The sequence below is a fragment of the Hemibagrus wyckioides genome, linkage group LG07 (genome assembly GCF_019097595.1).
Source record: "Hemibagrus wyckioides isolate EC202008001 linkage group LG07, SWU_Hwy_1.0, whole genome shotgun sequence".
Classification (NCBI taxonomy): domain Eukaryota; kingdom Metazoa; phylum Chordata; class Actinopteri; order Siluriformes; family Bagridae; genus Hemibagrus; species Hemibagrus wyckioides.
The window spans coordinates 20,393,553-20,421,546 of NC_080716.1; the positions used below are offsets into that span (position 1 = coordinate 20,393,553).

Genomic DNA, 27,994 nt, shown 5'->3' on the forward strand with positions numbered 1-27,994 from the left:
AAAGCATTAGAATATGACCTCACTTCTTGTTTGGCAGATTTTTGAGTTTAGTGCAATTCTTTATCAATCACTCACTTTCACTAATTGCTTTATTTTACATTATTATAATGTAACTTGCACACACATATCACATTCATTCACACCTCGGAGCTATCCTGATCCAAGCCAATCCACCCACACAAGGAGAACATGCACAGACAATCCCTACAGGCAGCAACACATACTCAGGATCAAACTGGGTCAACTTTATAACTTGCTGCCCCAGCCTAGTTGTGGGTCTGCAGGCCTATTTTTATTATCAATTTAGAATTGAGTATGCCTGATTAACGTGATGGTATATGGTTAGGGTTTTTTCCTGTTCCAATTCCACAGAAACGAAACTTTCGGTTTCTTTTAGGCATTGACGAAATCATCAGGCACCAAAGCACGCTAATTTGGATAGGAAATCTTTCACATTCAAAACAGGACACAATAAAGAAGAGCACCGAGCTGCGCTTAGAAATATTGGACACAGCCGACAATATAAATGAACCAAATAACAATATACAATATATATAAACCAGATAAAATGATTTAGACCTTCTGGAACATCCTGTATAAAGGAAAGCTCAGAGGGCTTTTTTGAACTGATGCAGTTTTCAATCTCTTTTTTTTCCCCAGATGAACATGTAAGTAGAAACTAATCTTATCTCATCATCAAACAACTAAATACAGGCATTAATTTGTCTTAAATTCTGCATGTAAACCTTAAAAAGCCCAATGCTTAAATACCTTTTAGAGAGGATATGCGTAATATCAGTTGTTAATAATCTAATGTTAATAACATTTTGTGACTTACAGTGAAGCCTGAAAGATCAAGATCAAGTAAATTGGGACAGTAAAACTAAATAGGATTTATTTTCTGTTCTGGTAAGTAAATGTTAAAACTTAATTCAGTAGCTTTTGGGCTTTTAATTTAAAAAAAGTAAAATGTAATATGCATACATACACACATACATAGACAGAGAGTCATATGATATGATATCTTATATATGCCTCACATCATATTTGTCTATTTCTTAAAAATATCATGGTTTCCCTGATTATTTTTCGGTTATCAGTGCAAATGGTTAGATTTTTATTTCAAGGACAGTAACAAGGACAAAACAGTGTTTTTATGTTACTTCTTTGTACATATCCCGCATCAGCTTTACAAAGCCAGATACTGTAATATTAAGAGAATGCATTTCAAATAAACCACTTATTTCTTCTGATAATTTCTTTAATCTAGTCTTCTTTAAATTCAATTGAATTTAATCTAGTTTTATTTGTATCCTCCTACAACCTGGTGTCCACGTACGTGGACATCACATTTTTGGTTGTGTGCACCATAATACTTAATTCTTTGTAACTGGAATCTGTTGTACACAAAAGAAGTGGCTTCATGTTCAAAGATAATATCTGGTTATTATATTTATTGGTTCCTCCTAACCCCAAATAGGTAGAAGAAATCTAAAATGCAAGCTCAGGTCTTAGGAGGATATAGTGCTTTTAACAATGGACAGGAAGATTCTCTCCTTTAAGCCTCCTATTTTCTCAGCAGATCTTACTCATACTTCAATTTTTGCCTGATCTTCATTGACAACTTGTAGTTCTTGCATTAAGCAAATTATCTGGTCATTTCTCTACCAACTTATATCCTTAAGGGGACTTGGCCAGAAGTATTTATTGTGCTGATTGTGGTGCATGCATTTCACCATGACACATCATGAATCAACTAAAAAATACAGGATATGCCTTTTGGACATAGTTGATTATCCACATATATTGCTGATGTTACTGGACTTTGGTTTAGTACTAGCTTGCTAAGGTTTTGGAGCAACATTATCCACAACTAGTGTTGCCTCACAAAATCCAAAGCAGTCACAATCTATTTATTCGCAGCTATATTTATTTATTATTATATTTATTTATTTATTTATCTATTTATTTTCTCTGCTTTTACTATATTAACTGAAAGTTGTAATTATTATTTCTCAGTATAATTTTTTTATTAAATACTGTTAATAACAAGATTTCATGTGCACAGCAACTAAAAATATATCTTTCTGCTTTATTCAACATAATTTGTCAAGTGGCAAGGACATGGGTATTTCAAAATGTACTTATTAAGACCCATGTAGTCAATGGGTGACTGGAACCCCCCTTTTTTGGTCACAAACAAGAAGCCTGTCTACACCAAGTAGATAGACACTTGGATGTATCCCTGCTGAAGTGCTTCCTGAATGTACTCCTCCCTGGCATTTTGCTCTGCAAGAGACAGGGGGTATATGTAAGTGGCCAGGGGGAGGGTCCTTGCATCAAGAAGCAGATCTGTGGTGCTTCATAGGGTTAGTGTGGAGGGGGGGGGGGGGGGGCGGGGCATTGGATTTGGTCTTATTGAAGACCTCTTGGAGGTCATGATACTCTGTGGGAACACTGAACAGAGAATGTGTCTCAGGGATCTCTATGGAGGTGGAGGAGCTAAGGAGCTCTGGACTGTGAAGGCAGCACTCCAGGCAGAACAGGGACTAGTAGATGAGCTGCTTGTGTGTCCAGATACTAAGCAGCCTTCTCCTCCATTACACTGAGAAATGTCACCTGAAAATTTCTCATGGATGGGCATAGGCATGTTTTTATTATTAATACTAAGACTGTTCATCTGCACCTGTAAATGCCTCTGCTAGTCTATTGTAACAGGAATCTTATGTAGGCCTGCTACTTAGTATACAGTGATTTTTATGTAGTGTATTACAATTATATATGTAATTAGCACAAGCTGCTGCACACGAAAAACTGATTTAATATTTTGATGCTTAACCACTTCTAATAACAAGTACCAAGTTTCGTTTCTGCTCACACTACTCCTCTGGCTCAGCAACACACCCTAATCATCATTTGCGTCTTTAGGGAAATAGGCTGGCAAAATCTAAGCTGGAAGCGGCAGAAATACAAAGTAAATATCAGTAATGTGCTATGCTGTAATCAGCAGTTTGGCCATTGCAAGTCATGCACTATGTCTAATGCCATGTGTAATGAACAACTGTCATGACCTGTTTAAAATTAATAAAATGATTTGTGTTATGGCATGATAAAAATCAGAAACATTGTCAATCTTTGGTATGTCTGCTACTATTTGTTGTTGCTGTCTAAAATGACTTGCATGTGTTTAAATATTTAAACTATATCTTATGATTTTAATAGTTTGCCAGTGAAGACTGATGCATAATACTATGCATGATGTCGGCTTCTGATGAAAAGGTATATAATTGAGATCTGCATTTTATTTCGTAGATTTCTTAATTGTTAGATATTTGCTCCAACACATCACTCATATCCTTAATATTCCCAAATAAAGCAATTTCAAGACAGCAGAGATTTCTTAGAAAACCAGCTACAACTAAACTGTAAAGAATCATGTCAAGAAGAGGAGATAGTCACTTCAGAAGGTATTGATATAAAATCTTTAGCCAATATTCTGTACCAAACACAGATGTTGATCATGTTCACTGAGTTATTATTTTTGTTTTACACAGATGCTCCTGCGCCATATGACCTTTCAGTGCAGTACATTGGGACTAATGTTGCTAGACTTAGGTGGAAATGCTTAGACAGCATATCAACATTTGAGCTGAGGTGCAACAGCAGCACATCCTCAAGCATCCAGACACTGTCACAGAATTATGCTGAAGTGTCAGGCCTGCACCCAGGCACGGAGTACACTTTTACTGTGGTTGCAGTCTCAGAAAATGGAAACCGGAGTTCAACAGCAAAAGTGTCTGCATATACAAGTAATAACCAGTCTAAAGTTCTTATAGTGACATATATATAATCCGTTTAATTTACCATGCCATTTCTACTCCAACTCTCTTTTCATTACAGTTCCAAACCCACCTGAAAGTATCAAGGTTGAGAATATCAGGAGTACATCAGTTACTCTAACCTGGCATCCACCTGCTTCCTTAGAGAAGAAATACCATGTGGTGTGTTCCCATAATGGTAGAACTGTTCACAAAGAAGAAACAGAAACTAACACACTAGTTATCAGTAACCTGTCTCCAGGAAAAAAATACTCCTTCCACATTGCAACAGTGCTTAAAAATGGCAGCACAAGCAAGACAGCTGTGTCATTTGCCCATACCCGTAAGTACATGTCTACACTTAAAAAGACTTTTTAAATTTTACGGCAACTGGCTTTAGTCCTTAAATGATTTTTGTTTATTAATAGTAACCAATCTCGAGAGCTTTCTTCAGGACTTGGGGCTGAAGCAACACCTCAGTGATAAACTCTCACTGAGTACTGTACTACATATAGACAAAGGAACAGTGGCAGATGATCCAGCACAGACTCTATCAGATTTACCTTGCCTTTTCCTCAAGAAAATTATGATGGTGAATGTGACTGCACGAAGTGTCAAATGTGCTCCATCAACTGATGAGGATGAAGACATGGATTTGTATTTGTATAGTGATCTGGAGAGTTTTGTCCTCAACCAGGACTTTAGTCATAAAGTCAATCCTTTAGACATCATAACTGCACTCTTCCTTTGCTCAGACAGTTTTCTTCAACAAGAGATTGCCTTGAAAATGTCTATGTGCCAGTTCTCTGTGCCTTTACTGCTTCCTAATTGTGACACACAGCAGAGCATGCTCATGCTTTGGGCCTTAAGAGATATTGTGAAGAAATACAGACCACACTCCTTGTCTGATCCAAGAGGGTTTGTGGAAGACAGGATTGTTCTAGCTGACTTACCCTTAGTGTCCTTTGTAAGACTTGGAGACTGCAGCATTTCTAAATCTCAAATCTTGAACAAACTGCTCAGTAATCCACAGCAATATCATGACACATTTGTGCACCGTGACATGGACTGTGGAGACATCCCAAGAAAAATATCAGATGGTTTGGTGGAGATCAGCTGGTACTTACCTTGTGGAAATAAAAACATAGACATTTTCCCAGAACCTGTGGCTATTGCAAACCTAAGAGGGGACATAAGTACATTTGATACTCAGTACTCATTCCTTTGTCAGATTTCTACAGCAGTTTTTGTGTTCTTTGACAATTTGGACACAAACTATCAGCTACTCACCAATACACATGTAAAAGCACAGTTGTTTTTGGTGGGTAATGCACACAGCAAAGCCTTCAACCTGGATTTGTTGAAAAGAACAGCTGCTGCACTGAACTTGACAAAAAGCAAGATCATTCTAAAGAATAAACAAAATGATGCAGATTTTGTCAAGAGCCTGTGTTGTGCTGTGAGTGATGTTGTTAAAATGAAGTCAATGACTGTAGAACTTGAGAAGATGACCACAGTTGCACATGATTTTGGAATTTCAATTGATGAAGACAATAAGGAGTGCCAAAATGCAAAAGAAAATGCAAAGGCAATCACTAGCATGATACAGGACACACTAAAGTTTAAGGAAGAACAGCTTCCTTTGCAGGGTGAGATCTGGAAGAAACTGGGAAAAATAGAGAAAGAGGAGTGTAGGCTTCGTAAAGCTGGGCATAAGAACATTCAGATGTATAAAGGTGAACTTGCTGAACAGAAGATGGAACTCAGGAAGCAGCAAAGCAGCTATGAAATGTCAATAGCTATGTCCTGCTTCATAAGTGCACTGTCAAGTTCCACTCTTGAGAGATCCTTCTTCTTGAAATGGATGCGAATGAATCTGGACAATTTATCCCGCAAGAAACTATCCGATCTGAGAGAAAAGTACAAGGAGAAATGTCAACAATCATCTGAGAAGAAGGATGAGATTGCAGAACTTGACAGGCAGATCTCAAACAGTGCTTTAGGGACTGAACACTTTTTGAGGGAAATGGGTCAGCTGTATGAAGCTGCTGTCTCCCTTCCAGAAAATCTACAATCAAGACAACAAATGCTACACTTACCCAAACTGTGTGCTGAGCTCCTGTTACAGGGATTCCCTCTTGAACTAGTTGATGGAGATGCTTCAAATATACCACTAAAGTGGATTAGTGATGTACTGAAAGAGCTTAATACTTTAGTGCAACCTAAGAATAAGTTCAGGGTAGTCACAGTATTAGGAGTGCAGAGCACAGGAAAGTCTACCCTACTAAACACCATGTTTGGGGTTCAGTTTGCAGTCAGCAGTGGAAGATGCACACGAGGAGCGTTCATGTTGATGATCAAAGTCACAGACAGCTTCAGAGAAGTACTTAACTGTGATCATTTAGTGATCATTGACACTGAGGGACTGAAATCGCCTGAGCTGGCACAGCTAGATGACAGCTATGAACATGACAATGAACTGGCTACACTTGTTGTTGGACTGAGTGACATTACCATCATCAACATTGCCATGGAGAACTCTACAGAAATGAAGGACATTCTGCAGATTGTGGTGCATGCATTCCTCAGGATGAAGGAAGTAGGCAAAAAACCCATGTGTGCATTCGTACATCAGAATGTAGCTGATGTCTCAGCACATGACAAAAACATGAGAGACAGGAAGCTTCTCTTAGAGCAGCTGAATGAGATGACTGAGGCAGCAGCCAAGATGGAAAACAAAGAAATGTACAAGAAGTTTACTGATGTAATGGAGTATGATCCAGAGACTGGTAACTGGTATATACCTGGGCTCTGGCATGGAAACCCACCAATGGCACCAGTGAATGCAGGCTACTCTGAAGTTGCCTTTGACTTCAAAAAGAACATAATGAACATTCTTGTAAACAAAAAGATATCTACCAACACCATTGAAGAATTTCTGGAGTGGACAAAAAGCTTATGGAATGCAGTAAAATATGAAAATTTCATATTCAGCTTTAGGAACAGCTTGGTAGCTGATGCATACATGAAGCTGTGCACTGAATTCCATAAATGGGAATGGTCTTTCAAAAAGGACATGTATAAGTGGTTAACATCTGCTGAAACCAGAGTGTCCAATTTTGAGATCATGAAATCACAATCTGACAAGACAAACCTCAAAGATTTACTGAGGACCCTGAAAGACGAGGCCTCCTCAGAGCTTGATAAATGGGAAAAGACCATTTTGGAAAACCTCAGCAAATACTTTGAGCAAACAGAGGGTCATGTCTATCTCGTGGAAAAGTACAAAGAAGACTTTGTGAACAGTGCAAAATCCCTTAGGAGGGAAACAGAAAACTCAGTGCTGAATAAGCTAGAGTCAGTTATTGAGATTAGGAAAGGGAAGAATAATTTGGACAACATCAAGAAAACACATACTGACAGAATGGAAAAGAAAGTCCTCAAACTTCTGGAGGAGCTCCGGAGAAATAGATGTTCAGAAAGTATGTCTGAGGAGGAACTTGACAACATCTTTGAAAACATATGGCAGGAAACACTGGAAGAATTGTCATTTAAAGGCTTGAGGAGACAAATAATATCTGACAGTGTTTTTAACCAGTTACGAATGAACATGAAACAAAAGGGAAGCTCTGTCTCTCAAAGGTTAAACAGAGGGAATCTGGATCAATACGGCAAAGAGATGTTTGTTGTTACACCGGACAATTTTTTTAGAAAAATGTTACATCATGTTTACAAATCTGAACAAACAGTGAGACTGCAAGAGATGGCAGACAGTGTCATTGACACATGTATGCAGTTAATTAATGACAAGAAAGAGGGAAAATCAGATTACCATGACACCTACATTCAGGAGATCCTACAAATAATTGATACAAAATTGACGTCATTAAAGAAATTGAATTTTTCTGCTGAATTTGAACTCTCTCTAAAGCTGCACATTTGTGCTATTTCTGCAAGAGAATTCCAGGACATGCATGACAGTTTTATTGAAGAGAACGACCCACGCAGATGCCTCAAGCAATTCAAAGAGAAGTACCGTGCTGATTTCAAAGATCTGTTCAGTAATCGTGATCAGTGTCAGAGGAAGGCTGAAGAATTCACAGATCTCTGCCTGAGCCCTGCAGTTGAGACATTCATCTGTAACTCACTGGGACTAGACATTATTGATACAATGCTGCAAGGGGAAAATGCATTTCAATTCAGCACACGTTCATTTTTTCAGTACTCTATATTAAAACAACTTCTGGATGACAATAATTTTGAGAACTATGTGGCCTACATATGTTCTTATGAACGCTTTGTTAAGGAGTGGATATTAAAACAGATTGAAGATAGATTTTCTAAAGGAAACAAACTTTTTGAGCTGGAAGAGCAGCATCTCAACGGAGCTACTATGGAGATAAAAGAGGCCATCAGAAAAGCACAACAGGAGACAGATGAAAATGAAAGCATAAAGGGATTTATTCAGAATATTTGCAGAGAGCTTGGAAAAAAACTTGTCATTCGGAATTATGCAGCAGTCATGGTTTTGAACAATGTCAAACAGGAGCAATTTGCCCACTGGCTCACACAGTCTGTGGAGGAAATGGAAGAATCACTGAAGACTAAGTTCAAGAAGGATAACATTCTGAGCAAACTGAAAACACTCAAAATCAAACCCCAGGATGAGCTGTTCAAGCGTGTATTTGGCTGCGGGAAACAGTGTCCATTTTGCAAAGCACCATGTGAAGCAGGAGGAGAAGCTCATACACATCACTCTGCTTCTGTACACAGACCTCAAGGACTTGGTTTGTACAGGTATGTGAGCTCAGAGAAATTAGTCACTAACATTTGTTCCACTGATGTGAACACTGAAGCAATGTTCAGATGCCTAGAGACCCGATATAAGTACCATCCTTATAAGAAATACAGGGAGATCTTTCCAGACTGGCACATCCCTGCAGATCCCAGCATACAGGCCTCAGACTACTGGAAATATGTGATGGCAAAATTTAATGATCAGTTTGCAGAAGAGTGTGATGCAAAACCTGCAGATATTCCCCCAGTGTGGAAAAAAATCACAAAGGAAGAAGCAGAAAAAAGTTTGAAGGAGTGTTTTAGTATCAAGTAAATACTAGTGAAAAATCATCAGGATAAGGGATTAAAGAACACTTTTGGCTTGATTTCAAAATGCTATCGGAGTCACTGGATCCTAACATTAGTACATCCCATGACAACTTAGAATCACTCATTTTAGAGGATAAATGGATGTTTTATTGTTCTAGTTTTCTAGTTCCTTTAACTTAAGAATACTATCCATTTTAATAATATTTAAAAGCACAAGAATTACAATCATGTCTTTGGACATTAAACTTCACTGATTATTGATTTGTTTCCCTTTAACTAGATTTTTTTTTCCTTTCTTACTGGGTGTTTAGGTGTTAATGAAAATTAATTAGATTTTAAATTTAATTAACCATCAATTGAAATATATTTAGGCAACATTGCTATGTCTATGTAACATTTTCTGCCAAATGTGATTATTAGATAAATAATACATTTAAATCGAAACTTAGATCTTAGTTTATAGAAAGGTGACAGAATGATACTAAAGTCATCATAACATTTTTACCTTGTAATCAAAATCAATGTAACCTCTTTAACTTTTAATAAATCTGTGATTCTGCCTAAAACAAATGTTCATGTGTATAAATATGACACATAAATACACTATACACTTACACATTCATGCAATTATCTAATCAGCCAATCATGGGGTATCAGTGCAAAGCATTATCAAGCAGATACAGGTCAGCAGTTTCAGTCAATGTTCACATCAACCACTGGAATGAGGAACAATGTGATTTTTTTCATCTGTCATTTTGACTCTAGCATGATTGCTGGTGTCAAAAGGTTGGTCTGAGTATTTCTAAAACTGCTGATCTTCTGGGATTTACACACTAAAGTCTCTAGAATGCAATAACAAAAAAAAAAAATCTAGTGAGCTGCAATTATGCAGATAGAAACAACTTGTTGAAGAGAGGTCAAATCTGAGACTGGTTAGAGCTGACAGAAACACTGCATCAACGCCAATTATTTTGTTTTTGAATTTGAGAACAAAGGATGAATGAGATCATAGAAATACAGCTTCCATTTTCTGATATTTACATATTTGCAATTAAAAACCATTGAAGTGAATTAATATAATATAACTAATATATTGAAAAAATAAATCCAGTGTGTCCCAAAAGTCTTTATACATTAACACCTATATTTTTCTGATAACTCTTAAGAATGCCTTGGACAAAAGAAGAATGTATTGAAATTACTCTCATGGCTGGTTCAGGAATCTGACGCGAAGTTGTGCAGGACTTTAACAGGAAACATGGCAAGCACATCACACATGACACTGTGGGAGTTCATCATGAGGAAGTTTTGTAAATAAAGTTACATTTTGCTGTAGTGTAGTAACTGTTCTCATCAGTTTAATATCTGATATGTCCCCTATTAAGGGGCTATATATTTTAAATGTAAATTTATTTTTTGTAGCAGTCAGATGAAACTTTGCTTCATCCCCTCAACACATCAGTCCTGTACTGTGTCTATGGAGTTTTGCAAGTCAATGTTTATCAAGTTGCCTCCCAACTCCTAAAAACCTGCTATGGACTGATGTGTTCCTGGATCTAGCACAAATGTGCTCATGATAAAGCGCGGCATACTAGTTAGTGCTTATCTGACATATATAATAGAATAACATACAAGCATGTTATTGTAACCTACAATGTTGTTAAGTGTTAACTTTACAATTAAAGATCATATACAGTTTGCAAAAGTATTTAACTCCCTGGAATTACTGAATTATTGGTCAGTAAGTATTTCATAGGAAATTAAAAAGTGAATAGTGATTCAACCTCCAAGCTTCTAGTAACTCTATATTGAAGATACTGTCTTATCAAGATACACACTTGATTTAAAATTGACCTACATCTTTGAAATATTAAAATAGCTCCCATTGTTTGAACAAAAAACACCTCAGTGCAACATTCATCATAGACAATTTGTTTAAGGATGATCCTTAATTACTTGCCAGTCTTGCAGCAGAGTAACAAAAACATCTTTCTCTGATGCAGCTTAGCTTCCCTTGTCCTTTGGGACAAACAGATAAAAGTTTTTTAGATTGAGGAATGAGGAAATATTAATTATGAAAATTACATAACATGATTATTTGGGCAGTTGATCAATAATACCACCTACTAATGAATTAATGATCCTTAATTGCTTGTCAGACTTGCAGCAGAGTAACAAAAATTCTGCATCTTAGCTTCCTTTGTACTTTGCTGCTGAACAGATTTTTTAGATTAGAAATTTAAATTAGGATTAAATTAAGAAAGTAAGAAATTAATTAAGAAATTAAGATGTACCAACATTTCAGCGAAGCAGGTGCGTATGACCAGCTCTATAAGCGGCTCCATCATGTTTGCTGATAAGTTTGCTGAAATTTGCAGCACTAGCATGTAGGCATATTTCAAGGAAAATGTAAACTTCCTTAGAGAACACCACTTTACCATGTTGCAGCATGATGAATTTAAAAAGACCTGAATCATTTAGATTAGAAATTAATTCTGTGATATATATTAAATAGGAATGCTACCAATAATCAACACAGAAAAAAACCCTGGGATAAACCTGGGATGATGCCACCCAACATATTCTTTGGATGAACTTTATCATTCCATACATTTCTATCAACAATTCAGTGAAGTGTGAAGTTTCAGACCTCAAGTGAGACTCATGTACCTGGTAAATTTCCCAGTCTAGTGTATTTTTTAGGCAGAATCTGAAGTGGTCCATCTACTCTGGTCTGCTTTAAGAGACAATATAAGTATTCCACTGAATAAAATTTCTCTCATGCAAACTTCATTTGATTGCAACACCAACTTTCATTTTAACAGTAAACAGGAGGTTTTCTTTTTCAACCACAAACAAACCTAGATATGTATTGGACATGTCCATCTTTGCAGACTGCAGTCTCACAACCCAGACACTCACTATTACTCCTTCTCCTGCATGCCAACTGCACAAAACAAACAAAATTCTGGAGTTACAATGGCTTCAGTAATTTTTTTAATGAATGAGTCATTATTTGCTACCAAGATGTTTTAGTGGTCATCAAGTTTTACTACAAAGACTAGTCATCACAATAGGTTCATAAGATCATAAATCAGTGGACTGACCTAAATGAAGGTTCATGAAAATAGCAAGCTTTGTTTTGGGAGTCTGGCAGAGTGTGATCAGGAGCAGTTCTCAAGTGGCAACTGATGAAAATCTAAGCATTGTAGAGTCAGAATCAACAGAGAAAAGTGTACTGCATACATTTCAAATAATAAAGACTGCTACATATAACCACTGTGAAGCACCACCATGATGTTGGTTACATGCTTAAACATCATGTTAAAGCCCACGATGATGGAATGCCTAATGGCATGTGGCTTATTTACATTATAATAGACAAACAGTCACCCGTTTTCTCTGATCTTGGGTGAAGCAGAATGTCTTTACAATGAACCTGAGAATATTCTATTTTAGACCTGCTGTGAAATTTAGATGATGTGAATGGAAACATGCTATCTATCAGACACCTACGACATGAGCAAATAAAGTAGCTAGTCAGAACACAACAGTTAGTCAGAAATGTTAGTCAGTAAAGTTCGGATACACACTGCACCACAAACTCATGGTTGGATATGAACTCAGAGTCAGGGTCGGAATTAACAGCTGCCACAGAGCGGTCCACATAGATTTGTAGTGGATAGTGCATAGGACCATGCAGTGCTGGTTCCAGGAGCAATGGCTCTCCCTGCTGGAATACAGTGGACTGACAAGGCGAGCGTACATCACCTGAGATGAACCACAATTAAACTGGAGTGCTTCTCTTAATTGAATTGAATTGAATTGAATTGAATTGAATTGAATTGAATTGAATTGAATTATTTGTATAGCACTTTTAACAATAGACATTGTCTGAAGCCTCTTTACAGAAGTATAGAAACAGAAAAAAAGAAAAAAAAATGATAAAGTTTAAAGTTAAGTTACTATTTTATCCCTATTTCATCCTTAATGAGCAAGCCTGAGGCAACAGTGGCAAGGAAAAACTCCCTGAGATTATATGAGGAAGAAACCTTGAGAGGAACCAGGCTCAGAAGAGAGTCCATCCTTTTTTTGGTGACACTGGACAGTAAATAATGTAAATGTAAATAATGTCCTTTCTACAGCAGCAACCAAGAGCTCTTGAGGAACTATTACATCAGTGTAGTTTCTGAATTCATTAATGACTTAGCACTAATTCCTTCCTGCAACAGTTCAGGGACTGTTTGATAGTCTCCAAGTGGTTCTATGCACAGCAGTCCCCTGGTCACAGGCTGTCCACACAGATCTATCCATAGTAGCAGTGAGCACCACCAAGCAATGAGACTCCAATCAGGGGTAGAGTGTCTGGATGGATCAAGCAGGTCCGGAAAGAAGAAGTGGTCAAACTGGGAACTCAGAACACTGGGAGTTCAGGAGGGGGACATATAGCTTGACAGAGAAAAACAGCGAGAGAGAGAGAAAGATATATATAGAAAGAGTATGCCTGCGATCATGCGATGTTTAAAGACAATGTAGATTATGTGTAAAGTGTAGGCCAGGACTCCGGCAAGACTAGCTATGACAGCATATCTAAAAGGGAGAGTCAGAAGGTGACAGAAAGTCTTCCTGGGACATAAAGAATCTAACCACATCACAGTCAATAAACCTGAGTGACTTGCATGAGTGGTAAGGTGACAGCATCCAAACATCCCAGTACACCAAACACTCTATTCCCATGAACCTTCCAGATGTGCTCCTTTACCTAAGAAAAACTATACACTGAAAGCTTGGCTAAACAAATGTGTCTTCAGCCTGGACTTAAACATTGAGGCTGTGTATGAATTCCGAACACTAATTGGAAGACTGTTCCATAACTGTGGGGCTTTGTAAAGGCTAGTTCATACTACAAGACTTTAACCGTCGGCAGATTGCTTTGCTGTTCAGACTACATGACTTCACTGTATGTCTTTTTGTCCTTGTGGTGTTCACACTACGCGACGCTTCGTAAATGATCCACAAGAGGGGGTCGCACACCACGCCATCTGACAACTCTTGTCACCCAACGCCGTCCCCAAACCACGTTTTATCACGAAAACACATGCGACAGGTGGATCCAGAAATGATGCGAGACTTTTGGTTGAGGTTTGTTTTGAAAATGGACGTCGGCAGGAGTCTCACTCTAAATAAATGTTAATTTATTAAAATAAATGTTGTGTCCACATTATTTTTGAAGCCATGTTGCTGCTGCTGCTTTTCTTCTGGTGACCTCAACCTGTTGACTTGCTCTCTCATTGGCTGGAGGTCATAGCTACAATTGACACCACGCGATGTCGAGTCGGCCGACCGTCCCAGATATTAACATGCCAGATATCTGGATTTTGTCTTGGAGGTGTCAGCGACGCGTCAGCTTTCTGTAACCAGAAAGCTTACTTCTGGCTACATGTGGTCCTAGTACAAGCACTATTGTCTTGACAGAGTTAAGCCGGAGGAAGCATCCACTGTCTAATGTACTTTACAGATTCTTCAATCTTAATAAGATAAGCTAATATAGCTAAGCTTTTCTCAAACTGCACCTACTTATTTTATTTCATTGCTTCTTAGTTCCTCCCTCCAAGGAAGTGAGGAAAGGTTACAAGTAAAAAAAGCAATGACAAGGAGTCAAAAATGAATGCACACATATCATTTGCAAAATGAAGTATCCATGTTCACTGAAGCCACCTTACTCATTAATCACATGATACCCACCTGTATTTACAATCTGTAGATCTGCATATATACACACACACACACACCAGTGAATCCACACTGAATAATCCATATCTAACTTTGCATCCATCCATATCCATTTGCATTCCTTTGAAACATGTTGAGAGATGGATCATAATTAATTAATTAATGAATTTACAATCAAACAAACAAAACAATAAATAGCCCCAACTCAGCACTCTAGAAGCCTACTAACTCCTATCTCACCGGTTCCCATATGACCACATTCTTAAAACGTGTACATCCTCAAATATTGTGAAATTTCCTAGAGCTCTGAGTCATGGGCTAAAATGGACATTACTGTATATCAAAATTAACTTTACAATTCTTTAAATACACATTAGTATGCTTATAGTAACCTTGATAAAATATATATTCAATTTACAAGATTTCTGGGGTATCTACCACAGGAGATTATACAGTATTCAATACCTTAAGCTGCATATTAAGAACTGGCATATTCTTAAAGATGGAGGAAATCTGGTTTCTTTGATTTCCGAAGAATTAGGATGAAAAAAAATCAAGGAAGTTTCAAACAGTTTTGGGGAGTTTAGTAACTCTCTCAAACATTAACTATTTGCAGCTACACCTAATGCATGACAAAATGATAAATGAAAGAAGTCTATAGAGATCTTTAGGTAAAGTTCACCTCTAATTACATCAAGAGAGAAGTGCAATAATCCTACTGCTTCAACGGTTGAGGTCAGTGAGTACCAGGTGAGGCTCAGGGATTCTGCACTGTGATTAAACATTTCTGGTAAGAAGATAGGAAAAACAATACACAAGAAGACACAATCCCTGAACACTATATTTGAAATGCCAGGTTAGGTGCATGCCATGGGAAAATACCAGCTTATTAGAATAAATGAGCCAGTTGCCTCTTACCTGAAAAGTTAAGTAACACTAAACAGTTGCATTTAAGTCAATCTTTTTTTTCTGTCTTAGCTGATCCTGAGATTTTTATGCAACATAGAATTTATGCACAATGAGGAGTACAAAAACAAGCATACAATAAATATACAGGAAGCAGCAGCAGGTAGAAATGCTGAGAGTTCAGAATGGAATGGCTAGAATGTTTTTGGTTGACATGAGGACTGTGGTCAGGCATTTAACCACTCTATTCATCCGATAAAGCAGCATACCATGGCTACAACATCAGAAGACTACATTGGGTCCACTTCAGTCAGCCTAGAACAGGAATTTTAGCTACCTGGTCTGAACCTAAATAATATTCTGGATAAGTTATTCAGTCTGCTTTCTTATTAACAAATGTCAAACTTAGTCTATCTAATCTATAGATGCTATCAAATTTCATCTCCAGTCTTGTAATCTGGCAGTAGAGGTGATGAACTCTCTGAGAGGACTGCACTGTCCAGGTGTACCATCTTCACCCAGCTGAACTGATCTGGGAGATAAAGGAACACCACATCCAATATATCGCCTTTTCACTATAACCCTCCACTTTTCCTCCTCACACATTACAACCAGACCCCCAATGTCAGCCTCAGGGAAGGTTTCAGCTTTTGAAAATGAGAATATTTCAAGAGACCCTTGATTTAAAACCTCTATTTCCATTGTCTTCTGACTGATGCCACAAGAACAACTAAATTTATAAACATTAAACTCATTGTAGACATTAATATTATTTGTTATATGCTTAAGATGAATCTTAAAAGCTTTGTTAGAGTCAGACACACACACACACAAATTGTCCTGTTTGCACGCATGTCAATTAACATTACACTTTACACTTTATATTGATCCTGTTTACATGTGTCAATTTAATATTTGCACTCACTGTCTACACTATTCTTTTGCACAGAGTCGATCTACATGTTGTTTGTCAGCACTGTCCTGTCTTGTCATCATGTGCACTTCTGTTGTATGTCTAGTTTTTCCTTGCACTTTAAGTATAGTTTAGTTTTATCTCTATGTTTGTCCGCGTCACTGTACTTTGTCTTTGTTATGTGTAACACCTTTGGTCTAGGAGGAACGTTGTTTCACTTCACTGTATACTGGATCAGCTATATATGGTTAAAGTGACAATAAAGCTTCTTTGACTTTGACTTTTTTTATTTTAAAGGATGTCTCTAATCTGTCTGCACCAGTTTCACTTGTAATCTTTACTTTTAGAGTCCACATGTTATTTCTCATAGCAGGACCAAGTTCTAAACTGCCTGATTAAATTATTTTGCAAGATTTATTAGCTGATCATTTGCATTTTTTTTTCTATATGCTAAAACTCAAATATTTGGTTTTTATTATAAGCTATTATTAAACAAACTAGATCGTATATAATATTAGCAATTGTAATTTTGTTACTTTTTCCCATAGTGCTGTTTTTATGTAGTATTACTTTATTTTTCAAATACATTACTACTTAAGTGGAAAATGTAATACAGCTACAGCTACAAGAAACAGACCTGCGGAACTGTTAAACACAAGCTATTGTCCAGTAGGGACTCCTCCAAAGGCATTCTGGGTGTGTGCACTGGGGAAGAAGGCAGCTACCTGCGTATAATGGATCCGCACTATTATGGCCCTGTCCCAGACAGGGAGTTTCTGCAAAAAAATGGCTGGGTGGCATGGAGAAGAGTTCAATCTCTCAACCAGAGCTCCTTCTATAATCTTTGTTTGCCACAAACATAACAATGATTCTGATTCCACTTATTAGTTATTTCACAGGTTTCCAAACCTGTCTCAGGGAAATTTTGTAATATTACCCAGTTGTTTGGTTTTGTAAATTGTTTGGCATAAATATTGATTCATTCATCATCACTAAGCACTTTATCCTGTTCAGGGTTGTGGTGAGTCTGGAGTTTATCCAAGAAACACTTTGAGCAGGGTGTGAAAATTCACCCTGGATGAGACTATGTATGTGGAAGTAATAGCTCAGTGTTTAAGAAGAGTTGTGAGTTTAAATCTGCCACTACTGCCAAGCAGCCACAGATGGACTCTTGAGCAAGGCCCTTAACCCTCAACTGCTCAGTTGTATAAATTAGATAAATGTAAGTTGCTCTTCATAAGGGCATGGATGCTTAGGATCAAACTAGTGGCCCTTGAGCTGTGATGCATCAACACCACCACTGTATCTGGCATATATAATCAATTCTAAAAGTTTTCTCTTGATCAATAAAACCATGTTCATGATATCAACATGTCCTCTGTGATCCACTGAAAGTTGGGAAAAGTTGCACATGTGCTTATAATGTGATAGATGCCAAATGCACAGTATTTATTTTGGTGCAAACGTCAAATATTTTTCACTACCTCAGTTTGACTCAATTTAACTCTGTTAAATGAGGAGGAGCAATTATAAATAAGAAAATGTGGGTGTTAGTATTTCAAAGATGTAGCTCTGGTTTGGGTTCCTTGGCAAATTTGTTATTGAGTTTAGTGCATTATGGACCATTCTCTCACTCATTCACTGTCTCTAACTACTTTATAGTATGTGGTCAATATATAACCTGGACACACATTTTACCCTCATTTATTCCTAGAAGCTGATCCTAGCCAATCCATCTATACAAGCAGAACATTAGAAGGAGAAAATCCCCACAGACAGTAACAGGTTGATAAAATTCAGGACAGATACCTTACTGTGTATTGGATTTACACATTATAATTTTTTTGTTTATAAAAAAGTAATGGGTTAAGTTCCAGCTGTATATAATGTTGTGATCATTTGAATAATACTACTGTAACCTTAATTGTGCATTGATTTGTTATTTATTATCATATAAAGTACACCCATAAGGTATTTATTTATGTGTTTTAATTTAAAATTGAATATTATTTCATATAGCACATTATTTTTTTGTCTGTATCCCTGCATGTGTGACATTTGATTTTGCTTGTTGTGTTGGTTATGTTAAAAGGGAACTAACAAGTAACACCGGCCAGGTTGTAGTAGCACCGGGGTGAGGGAGAACAGCAGAGAGGAAAAAGTTCATGTACTGTCTTGCCGTTTGGCCGAAATAAATAAGTTGTTGCAACTCAACTGTAGCCCGCTTATTACCCACAGCCAGAAAAGAGACTGGAGAGTATTAAAATAAGCCAAGAAATTAGGGTTACACTACTTAAACAATGTATATGGGTTTTGTGTTTGTTCCAAAACCCACCCATTAGAATCAGCACTATAGAGCATTAGGGGACACACTTGATCTCTCACTTAAATCTCAGAAACGTATCTTGAAAGCTTAATAGTAAAAGTATTCATAACAATCTCACTGAATCCTCATGACATTTCAGAGTTCTGCGCGTGCACGCGAAAGGGATTCAGGAATCAGCTCAGTGTGTCGTTTGCCTGTACCTATGTTCATTTTTACAGAAACGAAACTTAGATGTGTTACTACATGTACTTTCGGTATCGACGAAACCATAACCAGGGAAATGAGCTACGCTAGAATACGGACGTCATTATTAACGACTAATTATATAAATAATATCGTTTAGTCCTTCTGGAGCAAACTGTATAAAGGAGGGTTCTGAGGGCGTGTGGTGATTCTTTGAAATTTGCTGTTTTCAATCATTTCTTCTAGACAAGCACGTAAGTACGGGTCTGGTTGTAAATATCTGGTTTATCATCAGAGAAGAAAAGCGCATTGCTTAAATATCTTTTACAGAGCACGTGTGTGAACATAAACTTATATATTTTCTAAGGTTAGAATTCATCAATTATCTTGACAAATATATTTCACAAATATAAATAAAGTAAACACATTTGTCAATCACTAATTATAATTCAATCAGTTAAGTTATCCCAAGTAAATCACGCTAACATTAAACTATTCTTTTGCAATTTTATAACTTAATCGCATTTATTACAAAGAAGAATGCACAAAGATGATGTGTGTGTGTGGATTTGAATGAAACTGAAATATGGATCTTATGTAGGTCTACTACTTAGTATACAGAGTTTTTTACGAAGCGTACTCTGATCGTATCATTTGCACAATCTAATGTTTGTAATCTTCGGTAAGCCAAACAATGGATCACAGGTCCTCTTGATTAATGGTGTGATGTATCAGGTTGTGTTCTGTTGGTTCACTGTACTGTAATGGAAGAGAGTCCCTTATCTGTGGATACACACAAACTTCCAGTAGGTGGCAGTAGATGTATTAATTGACTGATACAAAGCCGCCGAAAAGCATCTCTCAGTCCCTCCAAAAACATTTCGGCTCTATGATTCTAGAACCGACTGGTGAGGATTTGCCCTGTTTAAATAATTTGGGACAGAATTACTGCATTGTTGAGTGTGTGTAATTGTGTTTTTTGATCGGAAGCTGCTGATGAGCTTGAATCATCTATTTCTCCGACCTGATGATGAAGTGGTAGCTGTGTTCTGGTTCACATATAGTTCTAACAAAGTTCCTTGGCTATTATTGCCATTATTGCTTCGTAATTCAGCATGTCCATTAACCTCAAAGGTAGTGAGGTCAATAAGCTGGTCAGCCATCTCAACAGGTTAAAAAAGGAGGTGGTTGGAAAGGTAAAAAAGAAAAAGTATATGGAGCTCAATTGAATATCGTACCAATTTTATGATTGGCTGTTGTGTTGTGGGGCCATGGTGGGCCAAGCTTCTGATTGGGTAGGCCCTTCCGTGGAGCCTGGCCTGTGTAAAAAAGAAACAACGAAGGAAACCAAAAAAAAAAAAAAAAAAGTAGAATTTTTATTAACAAGTGTCAAACTTTATGCAAATGGCTTGTATATCACTCCATATATCATATACAGTGGTACCTCAGTGTTCGACCTTAATTCGTTCCAAAAGTCTGGTCGAATACCGATTTGGTCGAATTATTTTTTCCCCATAGGAAATAATGTAAAAGGAATTAATCTGTTTCATCTTGATGGTTGATCTCACAACTTTCCTCTCGGCAAAACTGATGCTTGATTTACCCCTTTCTCGGAGACATGGCTACTGAAATTATACCACAAAAGATAGCGTGGGGTTATAACACAAGAACTCACAGATGATGCTTTCAGAACAGATGACCCGCATAAACCGCTTCATCTCTATTGTCTACCCAAGGGTACACTGCATGGAAAGTGTATGCGGTCACAATAGTTCTTTTCAGGTCGGGTCGAACACTGAAAAATTCTTTTTGAAAACTGAAAATTTGTGTCGAAAATACAGTTCACAGTAACATTTGTTTGAATTTTGTTCGAAATGTTGATATTCGTTGCAATCCTGTATGAAACAAGAACCGGCGTTCCTGATGGTCGGGTCATACACCAAAAATATTTTTGTACACCGAGGTCAAATTGACTCGAAAATTCAAATCGAATACCGAAAATTCAATCACAGGGGTGGCTGAGGACCGAGGTACCACTGTAATGTATTGTGAGGACTGTCTGCTGTACATATGCTGTGTTTTTAAGTAGTAGAAGTTATGACTAGCCGGTAACTTAACTTAACCGGTAAATTTAGCAGCCAAATTGGCAGGTGAGTGAAAAAGTTAATGCCAATGCCTGTGTAAGAAGTCTATTTTCTTCCACTGTCTGCTACTGACAGTTGTGCAGCCTCTGCTGGAGGGAAGGGGGAAAGTCCAGATTCTCTGTCACTCTTTAGTGTTCATGTGAAATTTTGCCATATAATATGTAATAAAACATAGATTATCTAGCCATAGAGTTTATATAAATACACATATATATTTTGTTTCATATCTATGCCTCTTTCTGTTTACATTGTTAACTCTTTTGAGCTGCTAAACATTGTTTAAAACAATTACAATAAAGATTCTATTCTATTCTATTCTATCCCATTCTAATGAGTAACATTTTCGATCTTTGGTATGTTTTCTATATGTTGTTGCTGTCTATAACATGACTTCTCTGTGTCTAAATACTTAAAATATATCTTGTGTTTGGTTTGTACAGTTGGCCAGTGAAGACTGATTTTACTATACTATGCATAATGGAGAGTTCTGATGAAGAGGTATTTGATTTTATAGATTGACATTTCAGACTGTTTATACATATTTGCTCAAACTCATTATTCAAAACTTTGTTCAAATATTTTCTAACCAAGCAATTTGAAGACGCCAGAGATTTCTTTGACAAAGATCTACAACTAAGTCTTTCTGGAAAACAGTCTGCAGAGTCACATCTAAAAGAGAAAGTCACTTCAGAAGGTATTGCTATGAAAACTTTGACATCACTTTCCAACACAAACACAACAGTTTATCATGAGTGTAATATAAATATTTTTGTTCTTCACAGATGTCCCTGCACCATTTGACATTTCAGTACAGACCATTGGGACTGATTTTGCTAGACTTCAGTGGAATTGCTTAGACAGCATATCAACATATGAGCTGAGGTGCAGCAGCAGCACATCCTCAAGCATCCAGACACTGTCACAGCATTATGCTGAAGTGTCAGGCCTGCACCCAGGCACGGAGTACACTTTTACTGTGGTCGCAGTCTCAGACAATGGAAACCAGAGTTCAACAGCCAAAGTGTCTGCATATACAAGTAATAACCAGTTTAATGTTTTTATTGTGACATATGTATAATAACATCCATTTAATTTACCATGCCATTACTACTCCAACTCTCTTTTCATTACAGTTCCAAACCCACCTGAAAGTATCAAGGTTGAGAATATCAGGAGTACATCAGTTACTCTAACCTGGCATCCACCTGCATCCTTTGAGAAGAAATACCATGTGCTGTGTTCCCACAATGGTGTGACTGTTCATGAAAAAGAAATAGAAATGAACACACTTGTTTTCAATAACTTGTCTCCTGGAAAAATGTACTCCTTCCACATTGCAACAGTGCTTATGAATGGCAGCACAAGCGAGACAGCTGGGTTAGATGCTCGTACTCGTAAGTATTTATACACTTTGCAAATTTTATGGCAGATGATTTTTATCCAAACCTTTGATTAGGAGTATGAGATTGTTTCTTTTATTTATTTTTTCTTAATAGTAACCAGTCTTGAGAGCTTTCTTCAGGACTTGGGGCTGAAGCAACACCTCACTGATAAACTCTCACTGAGTACTGTACTACAGATAGACAAGAGCACAGTGACAGATGATCCAGCACAGACTCTATCAGATTTACCTTGCCTTTTCCTCAAAAAAATCCTGATGGTGAATGTGACTGCAAGAAGTGTCAAATGTGCTCCATCAACTGATGAGGATGAAGATTTGAGTTTGGATTTGTATAGTGATCTGGATAGTCTTGTCCTCGACCAGGACTTTAGTCATAAAGTCAATCCTTTAGACATCATAACTGCACTCTTCCTTTGCTCAGACAGTTTTCTTCAACAAGAGATTGCCTTGAAAATGTCTATGTGCCAGTTCTCTGTGCCTTTACTGCTTCCTAATTGTGACACACAGCAGAGCATGCTCATGCTTTGGGCCTTAAGAGATATTGTGAAGAAATACAGACCACACTCCTTGTCTGATCCAAGAGGGTTTGTGGAAGACAGGATTGTTCTAGCTGACTTACCCTTAGTGTCTTTTGTAAGACTTGGAGACTGCAGCATTTCCAAATCTCAAATCTTGAACAAACTGCTCAGTAATCCACAGCAATATCATGACACATTTGTGCACCGTGACATGGACTGTGGAGACATCCCAAGAAAAATATCAGATGGTTTGGTGGAGATCAGCTGGTACTTACCTTGTGGAAATAAAAACATAGACATCTTCCCAGAACCTGTGGCTATTGCAAACCTAAGAGGGGACATAAGTACATTTGAGACTCAGTACTCATTCCTTTGTCAGATTTCTACAGCAGTTTTTGTGTTCTTTGACAATTTTGACACAAACCATCAGCTACTCATCAATACACATGTAAAAGCACAGTTGTTTTTGGTGGGTAATGCACTCACCAAAGCCTTCAACCTGGATTTGTTGAAAAGAACAGCTGCTGTATTGAATTTGAAAAAAAGCAAGATCATTCTAAAGACCAAGCAAAATGATGCAGATTTTGTCACAAATCTGTGTTGTGCTGTGAGTGATGTTGTTAAAAATAATTCTATGACTGTACAACTTGAGAAGATGACCACAGTTGCTTATGAATTTGGAATTTTGATTGATGAAGACGATAAGGAGTGCCAAAATGCAAAAGAAAATGCAAAGGCAATTACTAGCATGATACAGGACACACTAAAGTTTAAGGAAGAACATCTCCCTTTGCAGGGTGAGATCTGGAAGAAACTGGGAAAAATAGAGAAAGAGGAGTGTAGGCTTCGTAAAGCTGGGGATAAAAACATTCAGATGTATAAAGGTGAACTTGCTGAACAGAAGATGGAACTCAGGAAGCAGCAAAGCAGCTATGAAATGTCAGAAGCCATGTCCTGCTTCATAAGTGCACTGTCAAGTTCCACTCTTGAGAGATCTTTCTTCCTGAAATGGATGCGAATGTATTTGGACAATTTATCCCGCAAGAAACTATCCAATCTTAGAGAAAAGTACAAGGAGAAATGTCAACAATCATCTGAGAAGAAAGAGGAGATTGCAGAACTTGACAGGCAGATCTCAAACAGTGCTTTAGGAACTGAACACTTTTTGAGGGAAATGGGTCAGCTGTATGAAGCTGCTGTCTCCCTTCCAGAAAATATAAAATCAAGACAACAAATGCTACACTTACCCAAACTGTGTGCTAAGCTCCTGTTACAGGGATTCCCTCTTGAACTAGTTGATGGAGATGCTTCAAATATACCACTAAAGTGGATTAGTGATGTACTGAAAGAGCTGCATACTTTAGTGCAAACTAAGAAGAAGATCATGGTAGTCACAGTATTAGGAGTGCAGAGCACAGGAAAGTCTACCCTACTAAACACCATGTTTGGGGTTCAGTTTGCAGTCAGCAGTGGAAGATGCACACGAGGAGCGTTCATGTTGATGATCAAAGTCACAGACAGCTTCAGAGAAGTACTTAACTGTGATCATTTAGTGATCATTGACACTGAGGGACTGAAATCGCCTGAGCTGGCACAGCTAGATGACAGCTATGAACATGACAATGAACTAGCTACACTTGTTGTTGGACTGAGTGACATTACCATCATCAACATTGCCATGGAGAACTCTACAGAAATGAAGGACATTCTGCAGATTGTGGTGCATGCATTCCTCAGGATGAAGGAAGTAGGCAAAAAACCCATGTGTGCATTCGTACATCAGAATGTAGCTGATGTCTCAGCACATGACAAAAACATGAGAGACAGGAAGCTTCTCTTAGAGCAGCTGAATGAGATGACTGAGGCAGCAGCCAAGATGGAAAACAAAGAAATGTACAAGAAGTTTACTGATGTAATGGAGTATGATCCAGAGACTGGTAACTGGTATATACCTGGGCTCTGGCATGGAAACCCACCAATGGCTCCAGTGAATGCAGGCTACTCTGAAACTGTCTATGACTTCAAAAAGAACATAATAAACATTCTTGTAAACAAAAAGATATCTACCAACACCATTGAAGAATTTCTGGAGTGGACAAAAAGCTTATGGAATGCAGTAAAATATGAAAATTTCATATTCAGCTTTAGGAACAGCTTGGTAGCTGATGCATACATGAAGCTGTGCACTGAATTCCATAAATGGGAATGGTCTTTCAAAAAGGACATGTATAAGTGGTTAACATCTGCTGAAACCAGGGTGTCTAATTTTGAGATCATGAAATCACAATCTGACAAGACAAACCTCAAAGATTTACTGAGGACCCTGAAAGACGAGGCCTCCTCAGAGCTTGATAAATGGGAAAAGGCCATTTTGGAAAACCTCAACAAATACTTTGAGCAAACAGAGGGTCATGTCTATCTCGTGGAAAAGTACAAAGAAGACTTTGTGAACAGTGCAAAATCCCTTAGGAGGGAAACAGAAAACTCACTGCTGAATAAACTAGAGGCACTTATTGAAATCAGGAAAGGAAAGAATAATTTGGACACCATCAAGAAAACGCATACTGACAGAATAGAAAAGAAAGTGCTCAACCTTCTGGAGGAGCTCCGGAAAAACAGACGTTCAGAAAGTATGTCTGAGGAGGAACTTGACAACATCTTTGAAAGCATGTGGCAGGAAACACTGGAAGAATTGTCATTTAAAGGCTTGAAGAGACAAATAATATCTGACAGTGTTTTTAACCAGTTACGAATGAACATGAAACAAAAGGGAAGCTCTGTCTCTCAAAGGTTAAACAGAGGGAATCTGGATGAATACGGCAAAGAGAAGTTCATTGTTAAACCAGAAAATGTTTTTAAAAAAGCTCTCGAATTAATGCAGGTTTATAAATTTGAACAAACAGTGAGACTGCAAGAGATGGCAGACAGTGTCATTGACACATGTATGCAGTTAATTAATGACAAGAAAGAAGGAAAATCAGATTACCATGACACCTACATTCAGGAGATCCTTCATATAATTGATTCAAAATTGACGTCATTAAAGAAATTGAATTTTTCTGCTGAATTTGAACTCTCTCTAAAGCTGCACATTTGTGCTATTTCTGCAAGAGAATTCCAGGCCATGCATGACAGTTTTATTGAAGAGAACGACCCACGCAGATGCCTCAAGCAATTCAAAGAGAAGTACCGTGCTGATTTCAAAGATCTGTTCAATAATCGTGATCAGTGTCAGAGGAAGGCTGCAGAATTCGTAAAACTCTGCCTGAGCCCTGCAGTTGAGACATTCATCTGTAACTCACTGGGACTAGACATTATTGATACAATGCTGCAAGGGGAAAATGCATTTAAATTCAGCACACGCTCATTTTTTCAGTACTCTATTTTAAAACAACTTCTGGACGACAATAATTTTGAGAACTATGTGGCCTACATATGTTCTTATGAACGCTTTGTTAAGGAGTGGATATTAAAACAGATTGAAGATAGATTTTCTAAAGGAAACAAACTTTTTGAGCTGGAAGAGCAGCATCTCAAAGGAATTACTACAGAGATAAAAGAGGCCATCAGAAAAGCACAACAGGAGACAGATGAAAATGAAAGCATAAAGGCATTTATTCAGAATATTTGCAGAGAGCTTGGAAAAAAACTTGTCATTCGGAATTATGCAGCAGTCATGGTTTTGAACAATGCCAAACGGGATCAATTTGCCCACTGGCTCACACAGTCTGTGGATGAAAAGGAAGACTCACTAAAGACTAAGTTCAAGAAGGATAACATTCTGAGCAAACTGAAAGCACTCAAAATCAAACCCCAGGATGAGCTGTTCAAGCGTGTATTTGGCTGTGGGAAACAGTGTCCATTTTGCAAAGCACCATGTGAAGCAGGAGGAGAAGCTCATACACATCACTCTGCTTCTGTACACAGACCTCAAGGACTTGGTTTGTATAGGTATTTACACTCAGAGATATTAGTCACTGACATTTGTTCCACTGATGTGAACAGTGAGAGAAAGTTCAGATGCCTGGAGACCCAACATGAGTTCCATCCTTACAAGAAATACAGAGAGATCTTTCCAGACTGGCACATCCCTGCAGATCCCAGCATAGAGGCCTCAGACTACTGGAAATATGTGATGGCACAATTTAATGATCAGTTTGCAGAAGTGTATAAAGCAAAACCTGCAGATATTCCCCCAGTTTGGAAAAAAATCACAAAGGAAGAAGCAGAAAAAAGTTTGAAGGAATGTTTTAGTATCAAGTAAATACTAGTGAAAAATCATCAGGATAAGGGATTAAAGAACACTTTTGGCTTGATTTAAAAATGCTATCAGAGTCATTGGATCCTAACATTAGTCCATCCCATTACAACACATGACAACTTAGAATCACCCATTTTAGTTTTCTAGTTCTTTTAACTTTCTCTGTTAAAATTCCAATCATGAGAGAATACTATCCATTTTAATAATACTTAAAAGCACAAGAATTACAATCATGTCTTTGGACATTAAACTTCACTGATTATTGATTTTTTTCCCTTTAATTAGAATTTTTTCCTTTCTTACTGGGTGTTTAGGTGTTAATTAAATTTAAAATCTAATTATTAACCATCAATATAAATATATTTAGGCAACATTGCTATGTCTGTGTAACATTTTCTGCCATATGTGATTATTAGATAAATCATTCATTTCATTTAAATCAAAACTTAGATCTTAGATCATAGAAAGTTAACAGTATCATACTAAAGTCACCATAACATTTTTGCCTTATAATCAAAATCAATGTAACCTCTTTAACTTTCAATAAATCTGTGATTCTGTCTAAAACAAATGTTCATGTGTATAAATATGACACATAAAACATGCATGGAGCACTTTATTAGAAACACCTATACACTTACACATTCATGCAGTTATCTAATCAGCCAATCATGTGGTATCAGT

General features: G+C 37.4%; 2 protein-coding genes and 2 pseudogenes across 2 annotated transcripts; 3 read left to right on the plus strand and 1 right to left on the minus strand.

Moving 5' to 3' along the window:
* Positions 1-444: 444 nt before the first annotated feature.
* Positions 445-9,248, plus strand: LOC131356794 (interferon-induced very large GTPase 1-like). The gene is made up of 7 exons (XM_058395995.1): positions 445-668; positions 841-909; positions 3,223-3,279; positions 3,377-3,467; positions 3,555-3,809; positions 3,901-4,161; positions 4,247-9,248. Exons 3-7 carry the CDS (start codon positions 3,256-3,258, stop codon positions 8,926-8,928), a joined length of 5,313 nt encoding a protein of 1,770 aa, XP_058251978.1. The 5' UTR covers positions 445-668; positions 841-909; positions 3,223-3,255; the 3' UTR covers positions 8,929-9,248.
* Positions 9,249-10,240: 992 nt separating this feature from the next.
* LOC131357022 (U2 spliceosomal RNA) lies at positions 10,241-10,415 on the plus strand (annotated as a pseudogene).
* A 1,171-nt stretch (positions 10,416-11,586) lies between these two features.
* Positions 11,587-20,148, minus strand: LOC131356242 (zona pellucida sperm-binding protein 3-like; annotated as a pseudogene).
* LOC131356621 (interferon-induced very large GTPase 1-like) lies at positions 19,036-27,886 on the plus strand. The gene is made up of 6 exons (XM_058395750.1): positions 19,036-19,239; positions 21,570-21,627; positions 21,721-21,823; positions 21,912-22,166; positions 22,263-22,523; positions 22,626-27,886. Exons 2-6 carry the CDS (start codon positions 21,607-21,609, stop codon positions 27,311-27,313), a joined length of 5,328 nt encoding a protein of 1,775 aa, XP_058251733.1. The 5' UTR covers positions 19,036-19,239; positions 21,570-21,606; the 3' UTR covers positions 27,314-27,886.
* Positions 27,887-27,994: the final 108 nt, after the last annotated feature.

Bases quoted from the DNA above. Each gene is read 5' to 3' on its own strand.
- LOC131356621 (XM_058395750.1), top strand. From the start codon at position 21,607: ATGGAGAGTTCTGATGAAGAG. The intron at 22,167-22,262 runs GTAATAACCAGT...TTTTCATTACAG, and splicing joins CAAAGTGTCTGCATATACAA to TTCCAAACCCACCTGAAAGT. The intron at 22,524-22,625 runs GTAAGTATTTAT...TTTTCTTAATAG, and splicing joins TGGGTTAGATGCTCGTACTC to TAACCAGTCTTGAGAGCTTT.
- LOC131356794 (XM_058395995.1), top strand. From the start codon at position 3,256: ATGATGTCGGCTTCTGATGAAAAG. The intron at 3,810-3,900 runs GTAATAACCAGT...TTTTCATTACAG, and splicing joins AAAAGTGTCTGCATATACAA to TTCCAAACCCACCTGAAAGT. The intron at 4,162-4,246 runs GTAAGTACATGT...GTTTATTAATAG, and splicing joins TGTGTCATTTGCCCATACCC to TAACCAATCTCGAGAGCTTT.